This window comes from Protopterus annectens, chromosome 3.part0 (assembly GCF_019279795.1).
Source record: "Protopterus annectens isolate FY-2018-M chromosome 3.part0, PAN1.0, whole genome shotgun sequence".
Taxonomy (NCBI): domain Eukaryota; kingdom Metazoa; phylum Chordata; order Ceratodontiformes; family Protopteridae; genus Protopterus; species Protopterus annectens.
Window position 1 is genome coordinate 933691067 of NC_056731.1, and position 21933 is coordinate 933712999.

A 21933-nucleotide genomic window follows, 5' to 3' on the forward strand; every position below is an offset into this window, starting at 1 on the left:
AAATTCCAATACTACCAGTCTGCCCTAGACTCCTCACAACACAGCCCCAAACAATTCTGGTCCTCCATAAACTCCATCCTCCACCCAGGTAAAGTCAGTACCCCCCTCCTAACATCCCTCACTCCTCAGAAAATATTGCTACCTCATTCAACACACACTTCACCCAAACCATACTATCGCTAGCTAAACAACACAACCCCCCTCCCCTCCAACCCACACCTTCAACTAGTAATCTCCCCACTGCCTTCTCTTTTCTCCTGTACCTACCTCCAACATAAAAAACTCTTAACTAAACTTAAACCCACCAAATTAGCAGCAGACAACCTCCCAAGTGAATACCTACAAATCACAGCTGATGCTCTGGCCTACCCAGTATCCATCTTGATTAACCGATCTCTGTCAGAAAGTTACGTTCCCACATTGTGGAAAGTCTCACATATAATTCCCCTCCACAAAGGCGGACCCTCTGCAGAACTAACCAATTACCGCCCAATAGCTATTCTCTCTCCACTCTCCAAAATACTAGAGAGATGCATACACTCTCAGGTCTCAGACTACCTCCTTACTAACAACCTCCTTTCCAGTACTCAGCATGGTTTCCGACCAAATCATAGCACCACCACTGCCTTACTCTCCTTTACTAACACTATCCTTCAGCATAAAAACAATGGCTATTTCTCCTCTGCTACTTTCCTAGACCTATCTAAAGCATTTGACATGGTCCCACACAAACAACTTATCTCTGTCCTCAATAACCTATCCTTCTCACAATCAGTCACCAACTGGTTTCAGAGTTACCTGTCTGACCGCCAACAATCCGTTGTATGGCAGAATGACATATATCCCCAACTACCTGTCTCCATAGGGGTTCCCCAAGGATCCATCCTTGGACCCCTACTCTTCTCTGTTTACACCAATAATCTAGCCTCTGCCACCAAACATGGCACACTCATCCAATACGCAGATGACTCAACCATCATCTGCTCAGCCCAGTCCCTACCCAAACTGCAAAAAGTCACACAGGAAGCCTTTTCCTATGTTGAAACATGGTTATCCGATGCCCAATTAATGCTCAACCCAAACAAAACTAAACTACTCATCTTCCAACCCACCAATCATACTCAAAACAACTCTCACTTTAACATCACATCAAAAGACAACACCACTATATACCCAACTGAACACACCAAATTGCTAGGAGTGGAAATAGACAATAAACTAAAATTTGACATTCACATATCCATGATCATAAAAAAAGTCCACAAAAAACTAGGAGCATTATACAGAAATAAACAATTTCTCACCAAAGCAGCAAAGATTTCAATAGCAAATTCCCACCTTATCTCCACCCTACTGTATGCCTCTCCAGTGTATACCAACCTAAGGCAATGTGATCTAAACGAGCTAGAGACCTGCTACAACAAAATCGCCAAATTCGCCACAGGGGCATCCTACCGTAGTCACCACTGTCTCTCACTTGCTGAACTGGGCTGGCTTGAACTCCCTCACCTCCTTCAGTGGTATCAACTCTCACTCGCCCACAAACTAGTAAACCATCCACTAAATGTCCCATCCCTCCAGAATCTACTCCAACCCTATCACACCACCAGACCACTAAGATCCAGCAACAAAAATCACTTGCAGATCACTAAAGCCAATAACTCTGCTGGTGAAGCACTATTCTCTTGCGTCATAGCCAAATTATGGAACTCACTCCCACCCACAATTACCTCCGTACCATCATGCACCAACTTCAAAACATTATTAAAAGCGCACCTAAAAACATGCTGGCTATGCCCTTGCAACTCCCACTCTAATGTCATCCACCTCATCCAACTACTACCTTTCTTTCCACTCCACTAACTACCTTGATTATAGCAAGCTCAGATGTTCATAAGCCTAGTACTTATTATACAGCAGGAACTTCTCATTGTTACATTTGTTAATGCCTGTTATGTACTTCACAGATAAAGATTCTAGTTGTCTACTGATGTACTATGTTCTTCATCTGTAAATATGTTGTAAGTAATTTCTATGTTAAATTGTTAATCGCTATGTAATCCAGTGTAACTACTGTCTGTTTATTTTACTGTGGAGCTTTTCTCCCTGGGCCTCCGCTGAAAATGGACCCACGTTCAGTCGGACACTCCCAGTCAACAAATTTAAATAAATAAAATAAATAAATAAATAGACCAGTGAAAGCAGCCCGTCAGTGCCTATCACACGTTCAGGCCCACCATATTAGAATAAGTCATTAAAGGTGCCATTGTCTCCATTTTCCTAAAAAAAAAAAAAAACTTTAACCTCCAGACTCTGACAAGATAATGACCTTTAATACCTCCATGTCAAACTACCTCTGAACAAAACCCAGTATCATATCATAGGTAACTATGTCTCCTTGACCCACACCATCTACTAACAATTGTGGAGTCCCTGTATATTAAGCCAAAAGTCTCCAAGGAGACTTCAGCATCTTCCATAAATTGGAACACTTAGGCATCCTCAAAAATGTATGCCCAGAAATTCTGAACTTAATTAGTACAAACTTTCTGAACCAGTTATTCTGCACTCCAACTGGGAGTGAAAAAATCCTGGATTTGTACCTTACCAATGAGGATCAGCCTTACTCCCTGCCAACTGTAACATCATCTTGGTCATATCAGACTACAAATCGGTTATGTTTACCATATGACTGAAGCCTGAAGCAAATTCCAATAACTCTGTATTCTGAGATTATGTGAAGGCTAATCTACTAAAACTGAGTGAAGACCTGGCTAAATTCAGAAGCCCCTTCCATCCTGACAATTCCACTACTTATGTGGAATCCTTTACTGCCAAATTCTATGTACATATGAACAGCTGCATAGACACACATGTTCCCATCAGAAATATAATGCCAAATTAAAAAATAACCCCCTGTGGTGGAACCCTTATGTAAATAGTAATTAATGTAATAAAAGAAAAAACTCACCACCCAAAATAGTTAGCTCTGAAGATGCCAAAAATGCTCTTGCGAAACTAGATAAGGCACTCCAAACTCTAATCAAACCAAAGCCAGATATTGAGCTAAAAATAGCCATCCAAGCAAAGAATAGCCACAAAGCCTTCTTCATGTTAGAAACCTCAGAAACAATGCCCGACACTGTGCAGTACTAACTGTAAATGATATCACATACTTGGACCCAGAGGACATTGCTAATTTACTAGCAGACAAATTTAGCTCAAACTTCACCCCCCCTTTCCCTCCAGTAGTCTCAGATCACATACCCATGTCTATACCTTTCCTTGAACTCTCCCAAGAACAAGTCCTCAAGGTGCAATCTTAGGCCAAGAGCACTATTTCTATGGGGTTGGACAACCTACCAGACTGCCTATCGGTGAGCCTTAATTACTACTAGTTAAACCCCCTATAGATAGTAGTCAGTACCAGATGATTGGAGGGCAACAACAGTCATTCCCTTGCATAAAGGTAGCTACAGAGGACCTGAGTAATTATAGACTCATAAGACTGACCACCCTCAACTGTAAGAATTGTTATGGAATTATTAAAGAAGGATTTGGATACCGTATAACCTATAGACTCTAGACCCAAGTCAGTTCAGATTCTTCAAGGGCAGATCTTGTTTGCTTAACCTGGTTGACCTCTTTAGAAAAGTTACTGTAACATGGATGATTGCAAATCAGTGCAGACCACATATCTAGACAATGCAAAGACATTCAACGACATCTCACACTCTGGTATCACAGATAAACTCTCCGAGCTAAATGTAATTTCCCATGTAACCCACTAGACCGTAAACTGACTCTCAAACATAACCTGGAAAGTAAAGGTAGGCAGCTCTACTTCCTCCAAAAGGCATGTCACTAGCAGTGTATTCCAGGGTTAGTCCTGGGCTGCTACTCTTTGTCATTTACTTCTCTGATGCAAAGCTAATGTTAAGGGTTTGTGATTGACCAAGTTTCCAGATGACTCCAAACTTGCTGCCATCATAAATTCGTCAGAGATCACCATAATCCTCAAATTGCTGGTGTCAAACCCACAGACCAAAATTAAATGCCAAGAAATGTGTAACGATATCCTTCACCAAGCATGACTCTCCTTGTAATTATCACATTAACACACATTGGTGTGCTGTTCCTGGTTCTACACATGGATTCGACCGATATCGAGTTGGACTTCAGACCAGAGACGAGGAAGGTCGTGCTACCGGCATGGGAATCTCTGCTACATCGGAGTACCAACCCTTTATTGACTCTGGAGATATCTAATCAGTCCACTCCGGCAAATGCCACTAACAACAATGAGGTACTAACTGAATTTAATGCTTTAAGTAGAACTTTTCAAGATGACTTGTTTAAACTACAGAGGTATGCCTGGCAGCGCTTACACCTTGAGGCATGCCTCCACTTTAAAGTCATACCTCGCGGCATGCGAGTGTTTTGCATGCCGACATATGGGGACAGCCACCCAACATTATTACGAAAATGGCAAGACCTAAATATAGGTCTAGGTTTTAATTATATCAAACTGTTACTGGACTATTTTGCTCCGTTGGAGACGGAGCTTAGAAACAAGGTTGACTTACAGCAGCGTCATTTTAGTGACTCTTATAATACAGCCTACTTTCAACAGAGGCTAGATAATATCCGTTCACAAGTGCATCTGTTTAGCGAAAGACTCAGGCAAGTGAAACAGCGGAAACTCGTAAGAGACTCTAATGATTTTGCTAATGGTCAGATATTTGTCTGGCCTAGAGCTACCCGATCTTCAGCTGTGATAAATAGTGTGGCACCTTCACAGACTACCACTACTCAATCTACAACAGCAGAAGTTAATGTCACACACCTTGTTCCCAATGAGAACTCTCAGTTCAATGACATTCCAGCTATATCAGCACAGAATAACAGTCTTATGGGAGGCAATTCTGTTAGCAATACTCCCCTTCCTAACCAACAAGCTGATAAAATCCACATGGTTTCTGGAGCCAGACCCAAAGATACTGCCAGCACATCTACCCATTTTTTACCGTTTCCCGTGAAACAACAGACGGCATGGAGAGGCCGCTCCAACAGCAGGGGGCCCCGCAAGAGGAAGGGGTCAGAAGAAAGATACGGTCAGACGAGGAAACAAAGGAATTGAATGACTTAGTCTGTAACCTTTCTGATACCCCTTTGTCAGAATCTGCGGTTACACTTCTCAACAAAGGTTTAAATTTTATACCCTCCCAACTCAGCAGTTTGAATGAGACTCTAATAGATCTTAGACTGTTCTGCTGTAATTTAGCTTTAAAACTGTTTTTTAAAGATAATTCTGCTATAAAAACAGATGCTGCCAAACAGTTTTTTAAACGCAAAAGTAATTTCATGCCACCCATCCCACATGATGTGGAATGTTTCTGCAAACTATGTGAGAAGGATATTTATGAATATTTTGCAAATAACCAGAAAAAATGTAAATTTTTTAATCTGACAGGATTAGAGCAGAGTTCACTTAAACAACTGAAAAGTGACCCTGCCATAACAATCAAACCTGCAGATAAGGGTGGGGCGGTGGTTTTACTCAATACTGTTGAATATGATACCACCATGACATGTATGCTAGCAGACACTAACACCTATTCTTTAGTACCTAAGACCTTTGTTGACAATGTAGTAAAAAGAGTACAAGCAGACTTATATGATTTACTACTCTGTGGACAAATCAGCTGTGAAATATATGAGTACTTCATGATTGAATATCCCACGTTACCGGTAATAAAAGGTTTGCCCAAGATTCATAAAAATGTTACTCCTGTACCCATGAGGCCAATAGTGGCAAGTGAGCGATGGTGCACATATACCATTTCTTCTTTTTTAGAAAGCATGTTGAGACCGATTGTGAATGATATCCCAAATATACTATCGGACTCCTATCAGCTGATTGAGTTTCTGAGAGACTTTAGACTTGATAAAGATGCATCTAATTACCTACTGGTAACTATGGATGTGGTCAATCTTTTTACAAGTATACCTAATGAACTGGGTCAGCAAGCTGTCAGTGAGTTGCTACATAGTAGGTCTTGATACACCAACAATAGACAGACACTGATTAATTATTTACTTGAGTTAGTACTTAACAATAACATCTTCCTGTTTAAAGATAACATCTATTTGCAAAAGTGGGGGGTTGCCATGGGCACCCCCTGTGCTAACAGTTATGCAAACCTGGTAGTTTTTGAATGGGAAAGTAACCATCTATTTAAACATACCCAGTTTAGTAATGTCAAACTCTACAAGAGGTTTGTAGATGATGTACTTTTTGTCTGGGAAGGCAGCCATAGTGAATGTGTCAAGTTCATTAGAGATGTAGAATCCACGAGCTCTTTCCTCAAGTTTACTGTTGAAACTTCGAGCTCAGAAGTTAATTTTTTAGACCTGACCTTAAAGCTCAATACAGGCAGTGACATCAGCACATCACTCTACAGGAAACCCACCTGGAAGAACTCTCTCCTTAGATTTGAAAGCATGCACCCCAGGCACACTTTCTCAGGCATCGTAACCAGTCAGTTGAATAGAATATCTAGGATATGTACTAATGAAACTGATCGTTTGAGAGAGGTAACCTTTCTAGAGCAACTCCTAAGAGATAGAGGCTACAACAAAAATCTGTTAAGAGACTGTAAACAGAAGGTATTAGGCACATCCCCTAACGTGTATATTCCCAAGTACTACTTACATCGATCAATATATAATAGCAATAGGAAATATGATAGTTCAGGTAGTGTATCTTTTCTATTGAAATACACGAGTGATGTTACCAATATTCAGAATTTGATCAAGAAAAATTGGAATATTTTAAATATGGATCCAGATACCACACGGATAGTTGGGAATCACCCGACCTTCAGTTACAGGAACTGCAGCAACCTCAAACAGATACTATGTATAGATAAGTACAATCCTATTAGTAATGTCGTGACATCTAATAAAAGAGGAACATTTCCCTGTGGGAAATGTCATATGTGTCCTCACATTTCCACGGAACAAACCTTTGAACATCCCCATGGTTTATATGTGTTCCATCCAAACCACTTCTATAACTGTAATAGTACAAACTTGGTATATCTGGCCACATGTGAATGTTGTCCTGCGTTTTACGTGGGACTCACTAAAAGGAGACTTAGGGACAGACTATACAACCATCTCTATGACATCAGGAAAAGAAATGACCAAAATGCACTTGCAAAACATATTATTGACCATGATTCTCATTATTTTACATTCAAGGTGCTACAAGTGATGAGGGACAATTCTAGAGGAGGAGATACTGTTAACAATCTAGCATGCTTGGAGTTAAAATGGATACTCTTATTGAAAGCCCAAACTAACCCCGGGATAAATCAGTTTTTGTCCATAAAACCCGTTTTGAATAGCAGACCTTTATAATGTGACAATTGAGTTATTAGAAATTATTTATGAATAAACCTACATGTTAGGCACTACAATGTTAAACATCATTGTTATTACTATTGCATTCACACTGATATAGCTGACAGAGTTAGGATGCTAATCTTTCTAGAGAATTTGTTTTAGTGGTACTAGACTTTATCTTTGTTTATGTTTATGTTCTTATATACGTCTGGCTGTTTATATTTGCACTGGGTTTACTATTCCTACAATTTTCTATTGGCTTTCCTGCCTTTGATTTAATATTTTATCTTTAGTCTTCTTATTTTGAGGAATGATTTTAGTTAGTCTACATGCCTTTTACAGGATACTCCAGCAGACCTTATGTCTTAAGGATAGATGGCCATTTAAGAGAGGCCTAACTACACGCTATATAGCAATAGACAAGGAACATGACACACTGAGAGAGGAGCTATCAGCTCCCACAACGGAGACGCTATTACGGGTAAGAATATTTCTTTCCCCACATTTACATCAGATCTGTTGTGATGTTTTCTAAGAGGGTTGTTTGTCTCATTTTACCCTCTTACCATTCTTTTTAGAGCTATATAGTTGATGGAGGCATTAATAAAAAAAAATTTTTATTAAGGTTATTATACATATTTTTATAGTTATGCCTATATCTGTTTGGCAAGGGGTTTGAAATAATACTGTCAGATGTCAGGAATTGTGTTTTCAAGCTTACGTCTATGTACACGTCCATTTTTGTATTCGCAGTATAGTTAGTTATTTTATTTAGTTTAGATATTTTATTCATGATGATTTTGACACTGTCTTTGTTATGCAGAATTGATTTAGCAAGATGTCTCATTACTGTATTTTATGGTTTTTGTATGGTGTAGGCATTATTTAAGCAAACATCATTGCGAATGTATTGCCGCTTGCTGCATCGTCAGGAGTAGCCTCCTGTTGGATGCTAGTAGAAATGCAAAACAAATACATCGGTTTAGTGATACTTCATTCAATGAATGAGAAGGAAGCCTGACTGTTATTTTAACAACACTGTTTAGTATGGTTAAATCAGGATGTACTTATGAATTATTCGCTATACATTATGTGTACTATAACTGTTTAACATACCGTCTCCCCAATACATGTTTGTAGATGGTTTAATTCTTTTAAATAGTGAGAATATTCTGCACTTTTAGGAACTTTGGTATTTGAACTTCTGCAAGCATTTCATAAGTAACCATGGATACATGCTTAATTGGTTGATTGTTTTAATGTTCCCGCCTAAATGTTTTTATTGTATTTAAATAAGCGTTCACTGTGTTAGAAATGTGATTATCTGAAGAAGCATAGCTTTGCTATGCGAAAGCGCTTATTCACTGTGTTTTACCTTATTAAATATTCTACAACATTATTCTAACGGAGGCTTTTTTTCGTGGTGACTCCTTCTCGTTTTTGGTTTTGATTAACACACACCCCAAAAGTTGAGTTCCATAGTCAGGGATCTGGGAACCTGTATCAACATCAAACTGCCTATGATCACCACATATCCATTATTGTAGGGAAGGCCTTTTTCAACTCAAACTTATACTTAAATGTATGGCATTCAGGTCCAGGGATGTAATCATTCTGTTGTAATCTGCAGTCATTAGGCCGAGCATTGAGTATAATGACCCTTTTGGCATGTACTTGTCCAACCACTTGTCATAACTGGAATTACCACAATGCTTCCTCACTAAGAAAATCAAGGGCTTAAATCATAAAAGTTATGTGTACTGTCTCAAAGCCTTGCCACTCTTCTTAGAATCATACATTCCCCTCTTAGTAGCCTGTATGTCACTCTTCTTAGTGTCATATGAGCTACTGAGAGATGACCTCTGACTTACATATAGAGCCTCAACAGATCCTATCCTGTCAGATATATAACATATTCACAAGGCCATTGGTGACATAACCACCCACTCAAGGGATCTCAATCTCTTCTGGAACATAAATAGAGCATGTTGGAGAGAGAGGTGTGTATCAGAGAATTCTTTTTCTGTGGAATCATCTTACATTCTGTATAAACCAAAATACTTCTCTTACTCTATGAAATGTAATTTGGAGGAATGAATGGGTTATTAGATTCACCCCCAGTGTAGCTCCCTCATGGACATGGCAACATGTAAATGCCCCAACATGTCTGTTCTGCCCATCTCTGGGTTATTTGTACACAAAGTACAAGGGCTAAAACTACCATGGGAATATAAGGCTAAGTTTCTTAAGATCCTCACAGGTCAGTAGCCTAGTCTCTAATGGACACAGGCAACCTGTAAATGGTTCATCTCCCAGGCCCTAGCTTGTAAATGGTTCATCTCCCAAGCCCCTGCTTACACTTATCAAGAGTACCAGAATTTGTCAGGGATTTGAGATCCATGGCTAGGCTTAAAAAGGCCCTTGTGGTCGCTAGCCCAGTAAACACATATGAACCTGTGAGTAAGTACCTGTGAACATACAAATGGTTATGGATGCTTTGAGGGCTAGATGTTCAGCATGCATGAAGGATGGAGATGAAGAAGCTTGCTACGCTGAAAATGCTGGTAAACATTGAACCATGCTTCTCCATCCTTTGATAGATTTCTCACAAGAATGCATGTTCAAAGTTACCTTGTATCTTATAATTTTTTGTGTAGTTTAACATGCAAGCAGGAATATAGGCAATATCTTAAAAACATTATTATAAGTTTTGAGTTATAGTACATTTGCTTTCATTAAAATTGGATCTTTGTTTGTACATGCTGCTGAATATGATTGGCTGTGCTAATCAACCTTTGGCCTGTTTTACAATATACTTTTGTTAATAAGTGCTGTTCTTGCTTTTTTTCCGCCTCTGTTGTTAATTAGTTAGCAGTCAAAATTACTTGTACTAATCAGTTTGAAGTTTTTCTTTCTTTCCTTCTGCTGCTTGATGCTGACCATCAGTTGCCCCAGAACATCTCCACATTCACCAGATCTGCCAGGCACTCGTTTTCTCCTTTGGACTTGGTGAGGAGAATGACACTTCCGGTACAGTGTCACACTGATGGTCAAGGACTTTTTTTATGCCCAATCGTCCCTCTTCAGAGGCAGGCATTTAATGGGATGTACTGAAGTATCACCTAATCTCTTGAGACTATTCAGACACGCTCCTTCCACCTCTTTCCCTTTAGGACAATGACTCCCTTCTTGTACATCGTCAGCCTATGCCAGCTATTAGTTGCAAAGTGTACCCAAGTGCACATCCTCCCTCATGACAGGTCCATCTATCCTTCCCTGCCAGAGTCTCAGATGCCCATGCTACTAATCAAACCCATGTCGCCAGAGCCATGATCTGGGCCTTATCCCTCCACAACACAGTGTTGTTTCAGTATTTTTTCTGCTGTATTGTATGTGTACCACTGAGTATCCTTATTCATATCTACATTGATATAACAGTTATTCATTTTATTTTTCAGACTGTAAGCAACAATAAGTAATTTTCAATGTCACTGTTCAATAATTTGTTTTGCATTGTGTTCATTATCTTGCTTACTTTTTTGCAATGTGTTCATTATTTTGCTTAATTTAAAGGCTACATTCACAAGATCTTCTTTGGATTACTCAGAAATTATTCAAACTGCAAAGTTAGAAGTATAAACTAAATATACTTCTATTAAAACTTTAATTAGTGCACTGTCTCACAACTGGCTTCTTGTTTCATTTGTATCATTTTATGAATGGAGCAAGCCCATGGACTCCCCCTCAGGACAAGCATCTCTGTTGGGTGGCTGTTTTTGCTGAAGAGCTTAAACAGACTCACCCCCTCCACTCCTACCCAAGGGGGATGAGCAAGACCAATCTTCTCCTACCCCATTCTACTCCTCAAGGTACCAGGACTACTAACTGACTCTGGTTCGTAGTCAGGGCTATAGCTGTGCTACTGCATGGAGCCAGTGATTAACAAATCTCAGAGGCAAGTTTTGCCTTCAGATAGGATTCCTCTACAGTTTGTATTTATTTGAGTTGTATAGTTATAGTGGTTTAACTGTGTATCTGATAAATGTGATATTGAATGACAGTTTTTATGCAAGTAATAGATTTCAGGTGTATTGTTTTATTATCTTCTTTTTCCTCCAATATTCAGGTCTACAATAAGAGCCTTAATCAAGAATTTTTCGATTGCATTTTTCTTTCCTGCATTTATTACCTTGCTATTTTTCCAGCATAACAGAACAGCCTATGATATCGTGGCTGGAACTATTGTGGTTAAAAGGAATGGAATGAGATGATGAAAATTGAACGTTCTTCTATACAAGTTATTGAGACTGAGACTTTGTTATGCTTAAATTCTTGTGTAAAGGAACTAAACTACCAATGGAAGTCATTAGACTTAACTCTGGGATTCAAAGAAGAACCAACATGTCAGTGTTAAAGAGAATGTGTTAAGGCAAACTGTATGCTGTATATATTGTATGTAAATATATATATTGCTCATTTGGCTGGCGATTTGTGAAAAAAATCTATTTTTATGATTCACACAGGCTTAAAACCTACTGCTTGAATAGGAAACATCAGTATTTGCCATCATGAGGAAAAGCTGCTGCCATTTTATATTCAAATGGATATATTTCAGTTTGGCTACAATTATATTATTTTGTGCAGCACATGAATGTTGCTAGACGTTAAATGTATTATTTTCAAGTATCATATATCAGCAAGAGTGGCACAGTAGTATGGATTATTCTAAATGGGGCAGGCTGATAATTAGTGCATTCACAGTGTTTCACATACATTTTAGAACACACCACTTTGAAGACATTCTTGTGTCTCAGGAAAGCTTGCTTCCAAGAAGACTCTACCAAGAAGAGTGCTAAAAAAATGGAAAACAGCTAATCAGAAAATAATTTGTATAATGACTGTATATCATTGCTGAAAGGTTCTGTTTTATGATGAATCTGGTCAGCTGGCATAAAACAAAGACGTTAGATCCAAACAGTGATTGATGTCTTGCCTTATATTAGTCTGTGCTGGTAAATATGGTCCACTCCAACATAATATGCCATTTTGAGTATTATTTATAAATACGTGTTTGAACAGTATTCTTTGGGGAATGTCAGTCAGTAACATACTGTTTGAATACCAAGTTAATAACTTAGCATTAACTGATATGTGTTAGCATAACATAGCTAGCAGTGCGCTCATTGTGTAAGGGCAGCATTCAACATAAAATTTTCCTACTAGGTGTTTGCTACTGTTGCCACTGAATAAAGAAGGTACCTTCTGTCAGATGATAAGGTGAGTATTTATCCTGGATTTGAACATGACTGCATTAATTGAGAGCTTTGTCAGAATCTCAGTCTTGATGTTTGCTATTAAAAGGCTTCTGGAGGGGTAATAGACAGCTGATATGGGATCATATTTCCCTTGTCCTTAAATAGCCATCATCTCCATGAATTTTAATCAGTTTGATACAAACTCCTAATCCATTCTTCAGCTTTTCTGACTAGAAGGTTTCGGACAGAAGCCACCTACCCTACTTAAAATCTTGTTGTCTAAGCTTCCTGTTCCAAGCAACATAGGTATTGACAATGCAGGATGGACTGGCGTCTTTGAGATGTTCATCTGTAATATTGACACCATTGATTTCAGCTTTTGTGATGGAGCTGTAGACCATATTTTTTCTTTCCTTTTGGAACCAAACAGGCCTCACTTGTAGACTTAACTCCAAGGTAAGTTCAGATTTCTTATACTTTTTGCTTCAGATGTGATCTTAGTAGCAGTAGTTCCTGTCATGGCCAGCAGCTTCATTCAGTAGTTGCCCATCAGTGTCTTTGCCACATAGGGCCATGGTTATTTATGCAGCTTTGTCTTCCTTCCCTGTTTTGTCATTGGAATTTTTTATCCAATTTCCAGCTTACCTTGTGTCCTCAAATTTTTAAAGCTCAAGAAAGAGCTACCTACATAGCCACTCATACTTCAACATCTCCATTATCACAGTCTTATGTTGGCTGAGGGAAGTGCATCTTCCACCATTTTAGTGCATGTTTACTACACCAAGAATTATGAGTGTGTGGGACACCACTGCATTTTCTCATGTTTTATAGAAGTCTTGGCTTTAAGAAGCAATCTGTAGGTAGTCTATAGGGAATGCTTTCTTGTCACTTTTTCTATTTCTCATTTTTTCTTGATCTTAGCATTCATGAGGCTTGAAGCTCACTTTGCCCTTGCTAGTAACATTAAGCTTAATTGGGAAAATGTCAGTCCCCTTCTTTTTCCAGCTCAGACTGTTAGCCTTTTCCTTAACAATCATTAAAGGAAACTGTCTTTGTTGCAAAAGTACACAGATGTCATAATATAGCCCCAGAAAGGGCTTTACCACTTCTCTTCAATGCTTCCAGTCCTTCTCGAAACATTAGTAGTTGCATTGGCTTCTACTCATGTCATTGTTTCAGCACTTGCACATGCAAAACATGAAATCAGAAGCTGAAACCTTTATTACCACGCAGCAGCTGGGTTTGATGGAATGTGATATAGTGTACTACAAGAAACACAAGGAATGACAAGTCACATTTCTAGTGACACTTCACAGGTGCAGAAAGGATGGAGGCAACTAGGGATACGAGGATAAGACCTTATGACTATGGGCATGGCCCCTCATCTATGCCCATTTTCCAGAAGACTGCCTCTGCTTCCCTGAGCTGCAGGTTTGCTGCTAGTCTTGACTGATTGGATGGTGTGTGTGAGTGGGTTTAAGCTAGGAAGCACTTTCTTAATCCCTCCCAGCTGTGAAACTGAATTATGATTGAAAGTGGTAGCTGGTAAATTTTCTGTGCCAGCACACTTTGTATGCTGGCAGAGAGTGGTGGGCATTAAGTACTCTTAAAGGGTGGCAAGAACTTCCAAATGCACATACTTAATGGTATATATGGATGGATACACATATGTTCCTAAGGGTAGTCATGCTAGAAAAAACTGAATCAAGATCCTGTAAACATAGCATGGGGTGTGTCCATTTTTAGTTTGTTATTTCCTTAAGATTGACACACTAGCTTTAATGCTAACTGAATAGTAGCCAGAATATGGTTAGTGTGCTGTTGCAATGCTTTACAGCATTTTCAGTCCACTAGTCCTTAAGTTTGAAAATTAGTTCTGTTCCTGGTTGAATATAACCAAAAGAACAAATCAGACCATCCTCCAGCAAGTGTCACACACTGCCATTAGTTCTAACAGTAATATTACCATATTCTTAGGTTTTATTCAGTGTTGGCATATGTTTTTGGGATTATGCACATTCTAGAATTCTGTATTTCTTCATCCCTGGCTCAAAGGTTACAGTCCATGAGGAATATATCTTGTATCTCAGACATGAGAGGAATCCAGTGAAAATGGATTTGGACTCCTCAAGGCTGTGTGTACAATATCTAGATTCAGCTTCTTCAATCCAAACAACTACAACTGCCTTTAAAGTTTGCCTGCAGAGAAAGTGGAGCAGCAAATTGGAAAGTGAGGCTCTGACATAAAGGGTATTCTTGATGGGTCTTGTGGCTAGACTACTTTTCTCTATCAGTCAGAATTCAGCAAAAACATTGAAGATCTCACACTCAAGGATGTCCAGGTACATACTACATGTGCCACGATGAAGTGCACCATATACATAATCATGCTCACCCTCAGAGTCCACTTGTTCTTTCTTGCTGCTGACAGTTTGAATTTTGAGCCTTGCTGTTGTCAATGAAGTTTCTGTGTTTTCGCAAAAGCATAGGTTCATGGGAACTGCAAGGCAAGTAAGTCAGAGGACCACATGCATCTTGCCAAATATCATCTTCTGAATGTACCTCCACTTTCAAGAAGGCAAAGCATGTTAGGCCAGGGATGAACTTGTCTGAACCCATCTAATTGTCATTGTTGGTTTTGAAGGAGACAAGGGTGTCACTGCTATTGACATGCTGGAGCAGTTTGCTCCAGAGATGAGGCAAATGTTGGGTAATGCCCCTTTCCCTCCAGTGTGTTTATATATTGGTATAGGTTCAAATCCTTGGTTCTAGTGTCTGTGCAGTCACTCATCCTGTGAAGGTGTAAGAGATTCATTAGGGTGGAGTCTTTGATGGTGAGGAATGCCAGGCATATGCAAAGTATAGGGATAAGGCCTCTGGTCTATCCTGGTAGCTAAGGGGTTTAAGCCAGTAATCATGTTATCCAGAACCTTTATAGTTGTATGATATGTTTGACTATGTACATGCCAAAAGGGGCATTGCACTTCATAATTGGTCTAATTAAGTTTGAGTGCAAAGGAGCAATAACATCCTTTGACCTAGATACGATGCCTTTAGAAATTAGTTGTGCTAATGTAATTCAACATGATGGACTAAAATGAGAGATTTGTCAACCCAGGTGCTAAGATCTCTGACTACTGTGCCCACGTGGAGTGGGTTACTGGCTTTGCTGTAGATTTGTATATGAAAGTGTTTTGCAAGGGCAACAGTGCTGCACTTTTTTTTTTTGCATTACTCTGAGCCCTTTTTCTAAATGCCATTAGTTTGTACCTAACAAACACTAAAAATATCCATACGGCTGCCATATAACAAGGCAAGAGCCACACTGACTTTGCCTTTACTGTCTAAGGGTGGAGAGAGGCACAATAGTAAAAAACTTACACAAGTGTCAATATTAAAACTCAAGTATGCAATTAAGAGAAGTTTTTAGCCTAGATATAGAGTCACCACAAATACAGACCCTCGGGAATAATTAAGGCCAGTATTAAACTACTAGCCCTCAATTGTTGAAGGTGCTGAGTTTTCCTTGGTTAGGAGGGGCTTGAATCTGTGCCTATCCTGTGACTGACACACACACACCAAGGAAGAGACTTCCCTTTGTCTTCTATCTTGGGGGAGCATCCTAAGTTAATAGAGTGCTGTCCAGTCCCAGATTGGTCAGCTGAAATTAGAGGTCAGACAGCCTGATCCTGGGGAATGGCCCTTTAAGTTTTGTGTGCTCCTCTGGGCCTACATGCAGTGAGGAGAATCCCTTGGGTTATCGTATGTCAGGGATCATTTCTCAAGACCTAAACTTCAAACAGATGAGTAGTAGGAGTGAGAACATACCCTTGGGGACAGTAGCCTACAGTTCGTTGTAGAACCTGTCCTACTGAAGTCATCATTTGCTATTTGCATTAGCATTCTGATTCGTCTTCCCACGTCTGACTTGCAATATTTGCATACTTACTATCATGTGATACCATGCACTGGCTTATGCTTGGTAATAATATAGGATTTTGTGAGGCTTCACAGGATCCAGAAGTCACTGTCCCTGAGATGAACAAAGGTAATAAGGTTACCTAGTAGGGAAGTGGAGGAAGGTATAAGCTTATTTGTGGAGAGGACCATGTATGCATGAGGACTTGCAGGGAACTCCAGTTCCATCTCTTCAGAATGCCTGGTAAAAAGCCCATCTAATAATAGAGAGCATGGTAAGAATGAGTAATATGTCCGCAGTTGCTTTATTGCAAAAATGTAGAAAAGTGCATTTCTTAATGTCAGACTATGTTTTTAAATTGTCAAAATGCCAGTTCATTATTTATTCCATACAAAAGGACAGCACAAGTGTTTGTGTAACTGTAGATACATTTAATCATAAAAAATGCACATCAACATCTGCATGCAATACTATGTTGCCATGTTCTGTCAGTCTGAATTTGCAATTAGATAGAATGGGCAGATGCAAAGTCCATATTTGTGACAATGTGATCATCTAAATTTTTTGAATGTTTTTGTTAATTTTCTTTATTTTGGAAGCATGTGAGATACTGCACATTGCTACTGTGTACATGATTACACAATGGGAACTACAAAACCCAAATCATTTCAGAGGATAAGATGCTATGATAATGACTTCAAGAATCTTGATGTGGTGTAAACATCTTTTCTGGATAATCTGTTGTGTATGCTGTTCCCTCAACAAGTATTTGAGATGACATTTTTATTTTATCAAGGTGAATTGGTATGTTAATATTGGGGACTTTACCCAGTTTATCCCTGAGGATCTTCAGTAGCAGACTGGCAGATACTGGGTTCCTACCACAGATGGACTGGAAATGGTGATACCAGAATATGATTGAGTTCTGAGTGCTGAAGACCAACAGCAACTTAATCAAGGCACAATGAAAATTCCCAGCTGTAGATGGATGGCTGTTGCCTTGTTATCCCTCATTCCTGTATGTGGTGGGAGGCCTTGCTCTCATCAAAATAAACTGGAAGCCTTGTAGCAGTCTCCAGAATAGCAACCTTTAATCCTCAGATATGCCTTTGCTATTTCAGTTGAGGAAGGTGCAATGGGGCCACAAGTTGTCAGCAAAGGGTAACTTCATCTTCCAGAGAAAGACGAGCTGTAACTTCTGAATTTTCATCCAAATTATTTTAGCCAGTGGAAGTGACAGCTATGGTATACAGTTTGGTCCAATGTCAGCATCTGCTTACTTGTTGAAGAGGTCTCAGTTGCACAATATGTAACATTCACACCTTTGGTACAGAAGGCTGTGGGTGCTTAATTTCTATTTTTAGGAGGGGGGTTATCATAATTGTAAAGGTGTTTACCTCATAGACACAAGGTACTGGGTTTGATTCTTTTGATAATTGGCTATTAGCTAAGCTTATAATAGTCTGTTGATTGCCTAGTATTTACCTATGAACTTTTTTTTTTAAGTAAAGCATATATTTTAATGTCCTGTTTGGCATGATGGCAGTTTTCTCACCTTTGGTTTAGAAGCTACTGTGCTTGATTCCCAGTTATGGCAAAAGTTATTCCATCAAGCCTAAATGGAAAGAGAAAAAAAAGTCAGGGTTTGGTATTAATTCATATCTGGGTAAATTTGTGTGATTGCTGGCTAGGCTACAAATGGGCTAGATTTTGATAGACTTCCTTTAACTTTTTTTTAACATGAATGCATATGCCAGTGGTAGGATCTTTCTCTCATTGTCTTCCCCCAAAGCTGTGTACAGAATAGAGTTGTTGGCATATGTGGCTCAGTATTAGAAAGGTAATATCCATTATAGTTTCAAACTAGACTAACTGCCCTTGTGGGCCATTTTATGCTTAGCTGATTTTCCCATTAGTAAAAATCACCCTTACCAGGTTTATATTTATGTACCATGCTTAGGATAGTGACTACCTCTAAGTGATAAAGCAGAATAGCATGAGTTAGTGTTGACAATGGAGGAACTGAATGCACATATTGAGACAGAACAGGATGTGCTGTCTGCCTGGGTACACAAGGGTGGAGCAACAGCAGTAAAGAGAGAGATCATTCTTTATTTCTGTCCAGCAAATGACCTCATGATGTCCAACACATCTCAGCAAGAGAGTGATTCACAAGATCACTTATAAGAGTGGCCAACCTGCAACACAGGTAGACTTCCTCCTAGTAAAGAAAGGGCACTGGATTAGAGGCAGTGATTGCAAAGTCATTCCACATCATAAACTGCTGGTTATCACAATTAGCTGACGAGAACAAGGCTTAAGATCTAGAAGTTTTCTGGAGAGAATGCACAATAGTTTATGGAACTCCTCAGAACTTTAGCACCTCAGGAAGAAGAGGGAGGAATGGGTGGAGTTGAAGAAGAATGGCAGTATCTCAAACCAGCATGAGTGAGGACTATAGAACAGATATGCAGCCAAGCCAGGAAGTAAGGCACATAAGGAAACCTGATGGAATGCAGCCTCAATACATTAATGCATTTAATTGAACAGTGTACAGTTTAGTTTTTACTAAAGAAAGCCAGTGCATTTTTACTGGGATTAAAAGTTCATGTTTTCTAAAAGCATACACACAGTTTTTCACATCTGGGAGGGGAAAATAGATAAGAAAAGAATGGACAGCAATTAGTGCAAGTGGAAACACAAGCCAAAGCATTTTTTTAGCATAAGCAACCTTGATTTTAGGTTAGGTGATGCCTGTGGGTGCATCTGTCAGTTTGGGGCAGTTCCTATCTGGAGGGTTAAACTACATTTTGTTAGGAAGATGTACATAGTTTTGTGTGTTTGTTCAAAGTTAGCAGGGATGGAGGTGTTTTGAAAATATATTTAGCTTGTTTAGGGGTTTTCATTAAAAAAATAAAGTCTTGAAAATGTGACAAAGGTTCAAATGAAGTTGAGAAGAAACAACAGTATAGAATATCAGCCTGCCAAACATTAGTGTGTGCATTTAACACAAAAGTTGGAAATAAACATAAAAAAACACTGAAATGTGTAAGGAGGTGGAAACAGCAGGTTTATGTCATAATTTGTATGCTGTCCATGTTATCTTGGAAAGTAAATAACCTGATAAGTACAGACAAAACCGAAAGAGGATTGGATTATATTAAGATGTGCAGAGTCAAATAGCAATGCTACATGAGACACATTTGGAAAGAAATGAGCATGTGAATTTGACGAATTTCAGGATGGATATTCAGCAGAATATCCTTGACAATGGAAAATTAATAAGTATACAAATTACTAGATAGGCTTAAATAGTGATACAAGAAGAAAAAAATGATAGATGTGTGGTAGTAAGGGGCTATTGGCAAGGGAGGATTACATTGGCATTTAATTATTTTCTTTTGTTTATCAAGAGGACAACTTGACAAAATTCCCATTTTCAGCAGAGGCCCAGGAAGAAAAAAACCCACATATAACACGTGTAATGAACAACAATAAAAAATGTAAAAAAAAATATAAGCATTACTAAAGATGTTTATCATATACTTTAGAAGTTATATTATTTTAAATAAGTCAAAAAACATGTTAACATGTAATAGCTGGAGATACAAAAGCAATGATAATGTACCTAGGTTCAGTATTTGTATATTGACATTAATGAAGTAGGATTTCACTAGCACAGGAAAAGAAAATAGAGAATGAAAGAGGTTATAAGGAAAAATACAAGCAGAAACAGTTTGATAGTGGAAAGGTTGAGATAACAGTTGAAAGGTAAGATGATATTGGTAAGGAAAGGGGTATTAGTAGGAGAGTATTATGGATATAGGTTAGTTGGAGGAGCAGTAGTGGGGATGGAAGCAAAATAGATAAGGTGAAAGAGTCATTGATAGGTTAGCAATAGAAGAGAAACAGAAATATGAGTTTAGTGAGAATGGGACCATGAGGAAGGTTAGGTGTTGTGTTTGAAATGTTTGGTAATATCTTGTTTTAGGGTGGGAAGGAAGGAGTACATATGCTTAGTAATATAAGTTGAGTAAAGTGAGTCACCTGCACTGTTATAAGACTTAGTCCTGCTCAGGCGATATTTGTTCTGTGACCAGAGATTCCTAGGAGGGAAGTAGTGTTTGAGGATGTTTTGTAGTCATGGGTAGGTGTCAGATTTATGTATTATTTTGTGAGCACTATGCAATTGGAAGTAAGCTAATTAAGTAGTTTGAGCCAATATAGGTGTTTCAGTGTTAGGCAGAGGTGTGAATGGTTTGGTAAGTTGCATGCTAACTTTGCTACTGTATTGTAACTAAACTTTTTTTTTTTTTTTTTTTTTTTTTTTAAATAAAGGTGGAGTGAAGGTTAGTCAGCATGGGTGCAAAGTGAAGGAAGAAAATATGTTGCTAAAGAATTCCTAGAGTACTCAGTGAGAAAGTGTTTGTTTTAGTACAGGAAACCCAATTTTTGGTGAGTTTTCTTAATGACTTGAATGATGTGTTGCTCATATTTTAAGTTATCATCAAATACACCACCAAGAAGCTTTGTGCTGGAAATCATTTCAACTGTGGTATAATCTGCTGATGTGATGTTGAAGGATTGTTTCTGTGCTGACAGAAATTTGGGTAAAAACATTTTTTTGGCATTTAAAAGTAGGTGGTAGTCATCTAGCCTAGCCTAACCTAAGCTGAGGAAAAGGATAATCTTGTGGAGTAGTGCTAGACCTGGTGGAGAGCAAATGAGTGTGACATCATCTGTGTATTGTACAATGGAGGTTTCTTTGGTAGCTTTGTGAAGATTATTAGTGAATATGTTGAATAATAAAGGCATGTATTTATACATCAATAATTGTTGTTACAGAGCTTAAGAAAATTTTGGAAGAAATAATTAGCTTTCAGTAGAGTATTACTTACAGGTGGGGACTAGAACTTGATTTACAATAGTGAGGATGTATCACGGGCACCTGGAAGGGAAAATGTAATAAGAGAGGGTAAATTTCTTTAAAACAAATTATGAAAATAGTTGGGATGGAAAATGAGAATTCAGTAGCAGGAATGAAATATAATATACCAAGGTACAATAATTGAGCTAGACTAGACAGAATTTTATTTCCCCGGAACATGTGCATTTAATTGAATGCTTCAACACACATCCAATAACTATTTCAGATCATGAACCACTGTAAACAAAAATGAAATTGCAGGGTAATGAAGTGAAATTGAGACGTGTGCTTTCCCACCTACATGTCAAAAAGAGAAGATAAGGAATGGATAGTAGAAATAATTGGAGAGGTATTAGGGAAAATAGAACTATCTTCAGAAGTTGTAGCTAGTGAATGGGATAAAATAAAAATAAGGTAGAAAT

At 38.6% G+C, this 21933-nt stretch overlaps 1 protein-coding gene across 2 annotated transcripts in view; it reads left to right on the forward strand.

Annotated features, from left to right (window-relative positions):
• The window catches only part of FAM8A1 (family with sequence similarity 8 member A1), a 731350-nt gene extending 718903 nt beyond the window's left edge, over positions 1-12447 (forward strand). For both annotated transcript variants that reach the window (XM_044065264.1, XM_044065266.1), the window contains one exon: positions 11537-12447. In XM_044065264.1, the coding sequence (XP_043921199.1) occupies positions 11537-11681 (145 nt within the window). In that variant the 3' untranslated portion in view covers positions 11682-12447. The remainder of the gene's footprint in view (positions 1-11536) is intronic.
• The last annotated feature ends 9486 nt before the right edge of the window (positions 12448-21933 follow it).